Source organism: Argopecten irradians, chromosome 6 (assembly GCF_041381155.1).
Source record: "Argopecten irradians isolate NY chromosome 6, Ai_NY, whole genome shotgun sequence".
NCBI lineage: Eukaryota > Metazoa > Mollusca > Bivalvia > Pectinida > Pectinidae > Argopecten > Argopecten irradians.
This window is the reverse complement of record NC_091139.1, coordinates 12,447,477-12,449,491: the sequence shown is the minus strand read 5'-3', so window position 1 is coordinate 12,449,491 and position 2,015 is coordinate 12,447,477. Positions and strand designations below refer to the sequence as shown.

Here is a 2,015-nt window from a genome sequence, read left to right as displayed (position 1 = left end):
GGAATGTAGAGATCGTAGGTGATCGGAACCTCTGGAGAATCGAGGATGACCCGAGATTTGACTTTATTCCCCTTGCTGCAGATTCATTTTACATTTTGTCTCCGTCTTCCCTATACCTCCTCCAGCCCCCACCCCTCACCTTCCCTATCCCTCTCGTTTCCCTCCGGCTTCCCTATCCCTCCTGTTCCCCGTCTTCCCAATACCTCCTGTTTCTCAATATTCCCTTGTTCCCTACGCCTTCCCTATCCCTTCTGTTCTCTACGCCATCCCTATCCCTCCTGTTTCTCCCGCATTCCCTTTCCCCCTGTTCCTTCCGTCTTTCCTATCCCCCTGTTCCCTCCGCCTTCCCTATTATACCGCCTTCCCTTTTCCTCATGTTTTCACCGCCTTCCCTATCCCTCCTGTTCCTTCCGCCTTCCCTATCCCTCCTTTTCCTTCCGCCTTCCCTATCCCTCCTGTTCCCTCCGTCTTTCCTATCCCTCCTGTTCCCCCGTCTTCCCTATCCCTCCTTTTCCTTCCGCCTTCCCTATCCCTCCTGTTCCCTCCGTCTTTCCTATCCCTCCTGTTCCCCCGTCTTCCCTATACCTCCTGTTTCTCCCTACTCCCTTGTTCCCTACGCCTTCCCTATCCCTTCTGTTCTCTTCGCATTCCTTATCCCTCCTGTTTCCCCCGCATTCCCTATCCCCCTGTTCCTTCTGTCTTTCATATCCCCCTGTTCCCTCCGCCTTCCCTATTCTACCGCCTTCCCTATCCCTCATGTTCCTTCCGCCTTCCCCATCCCTCCTGTTCCTTCCTCCTTCCCTATCCCTCCTGTTCCTTCCGTCTTCCCTATACCTCCTGCCCCCTCTTTGTCTTTCCTGTCCTACCTGTTCCCCCGTCTTCCCTATCCCTCCTATTTCCCCGCATTCCCTATTCCTCCTGTGTCCCCGCATTCCCTATCCCTCCTGATCTCTCCGCCTTCCCTATCTCTCCTGTTTCCCCGCCTTCCCTATCCCTCCTATTTCCCCGCATTCCCTATTCCTCCTGTTTCCCCGCCTTCCCTATTCCTTCTGTTCCCTCCGCCTTCCCTATCCCTCCTTTTATTCCCGCATTCCCTTTCTCCCTGTTCTCTAAATCTTTCCTATTCCCCCGTTCCCTCCGTCTTCCCTATACCTCCTGTTCCATCCGCCTTCCCTATTCATCCGCCTTCCCTATTCCGCATGTTTCCCCCGCCTTCCCTGTCCCTCCGCCTTCCTTATTCCTTATGTTTTCCCCGCCTTCCCTATCCTTCCTTTTCCTTCCGTCTTCCCTTTTACATCCCGTTTTTTGTATTGTTTTCTCTCCTATTCCTCGCTCCAGTTTCATACCCTTCTATTATATCATTTTAGGTGACGGTAGTGAAGAGAGTGGGTAAAAGATGATGGAACAGAAAACCGATTGTGAACTGCTTTAGAACAAAGCAATAAAGACGTAACGTTTAGAAGTAGTGACATAGCATACTCGCGCCTCTTTTATCTAATCTACTACAATTCTGGTGATTTTATAATGGAATCATTAAAAACTACTTTACCTAATCCTCATACTAGGTAGTTATGTTCACGGAGCGGAAGTTGCAGCAATAAAAAACACTGGAATATATGGGTTGGCTTTTCAGAAGATTGATTTGACAGATTCAGACGTTCGTTTATATAGCACCGGCTCTTTGTTGATATGAATATTAAAATCTATTAAAATTTCTGAGGTGCAAAAACTACTTCTGTCAACCATTAGGGATGAATTATTCATAACGCATTAACGATTATAAATTCGTGCATTTATAGGTTATACGAATAAAATCAGGACCAGGGCAACAAAAAAAGTCGGAACGAAATCAGAGGACAAATACTGATTCCGACACTATACATCATTCCGAACACGTCTTTTGAAGTTGGGAGTTAATGTATGCTAAGTATATAATACCAAAGCCCGTAAAGCGTCCAATTTCCGGAGGGACTGTCTGTCGAGTTGACCACAGATTTGTTAAGTAATTCTTAAAA

The 2,015-nt window shown here is 47.7% G+C and overlaps 1 protein-coding gene across 1 annotated transcript; it reads right to left on the bottom strand.

The window, feature by feature from the left end:
* Nucleotides 1-473: 473 nt before the first annotated feature.
* LOC138326217 (antho-RFamide neuropeptides-like) lies at nt 474-932 on the bottom strand. Its single transcript, XM_069272344.1, has one exon. The coding sequence runs from the start codon at nt 930-932 to the stop codon at nt 474-476; it is 459 nt and encodes a 152-aa protein (XP_069128445.1).
* Between the last annotated feature and the right edge of the window lie 1,083 nt (nt 933-2,015).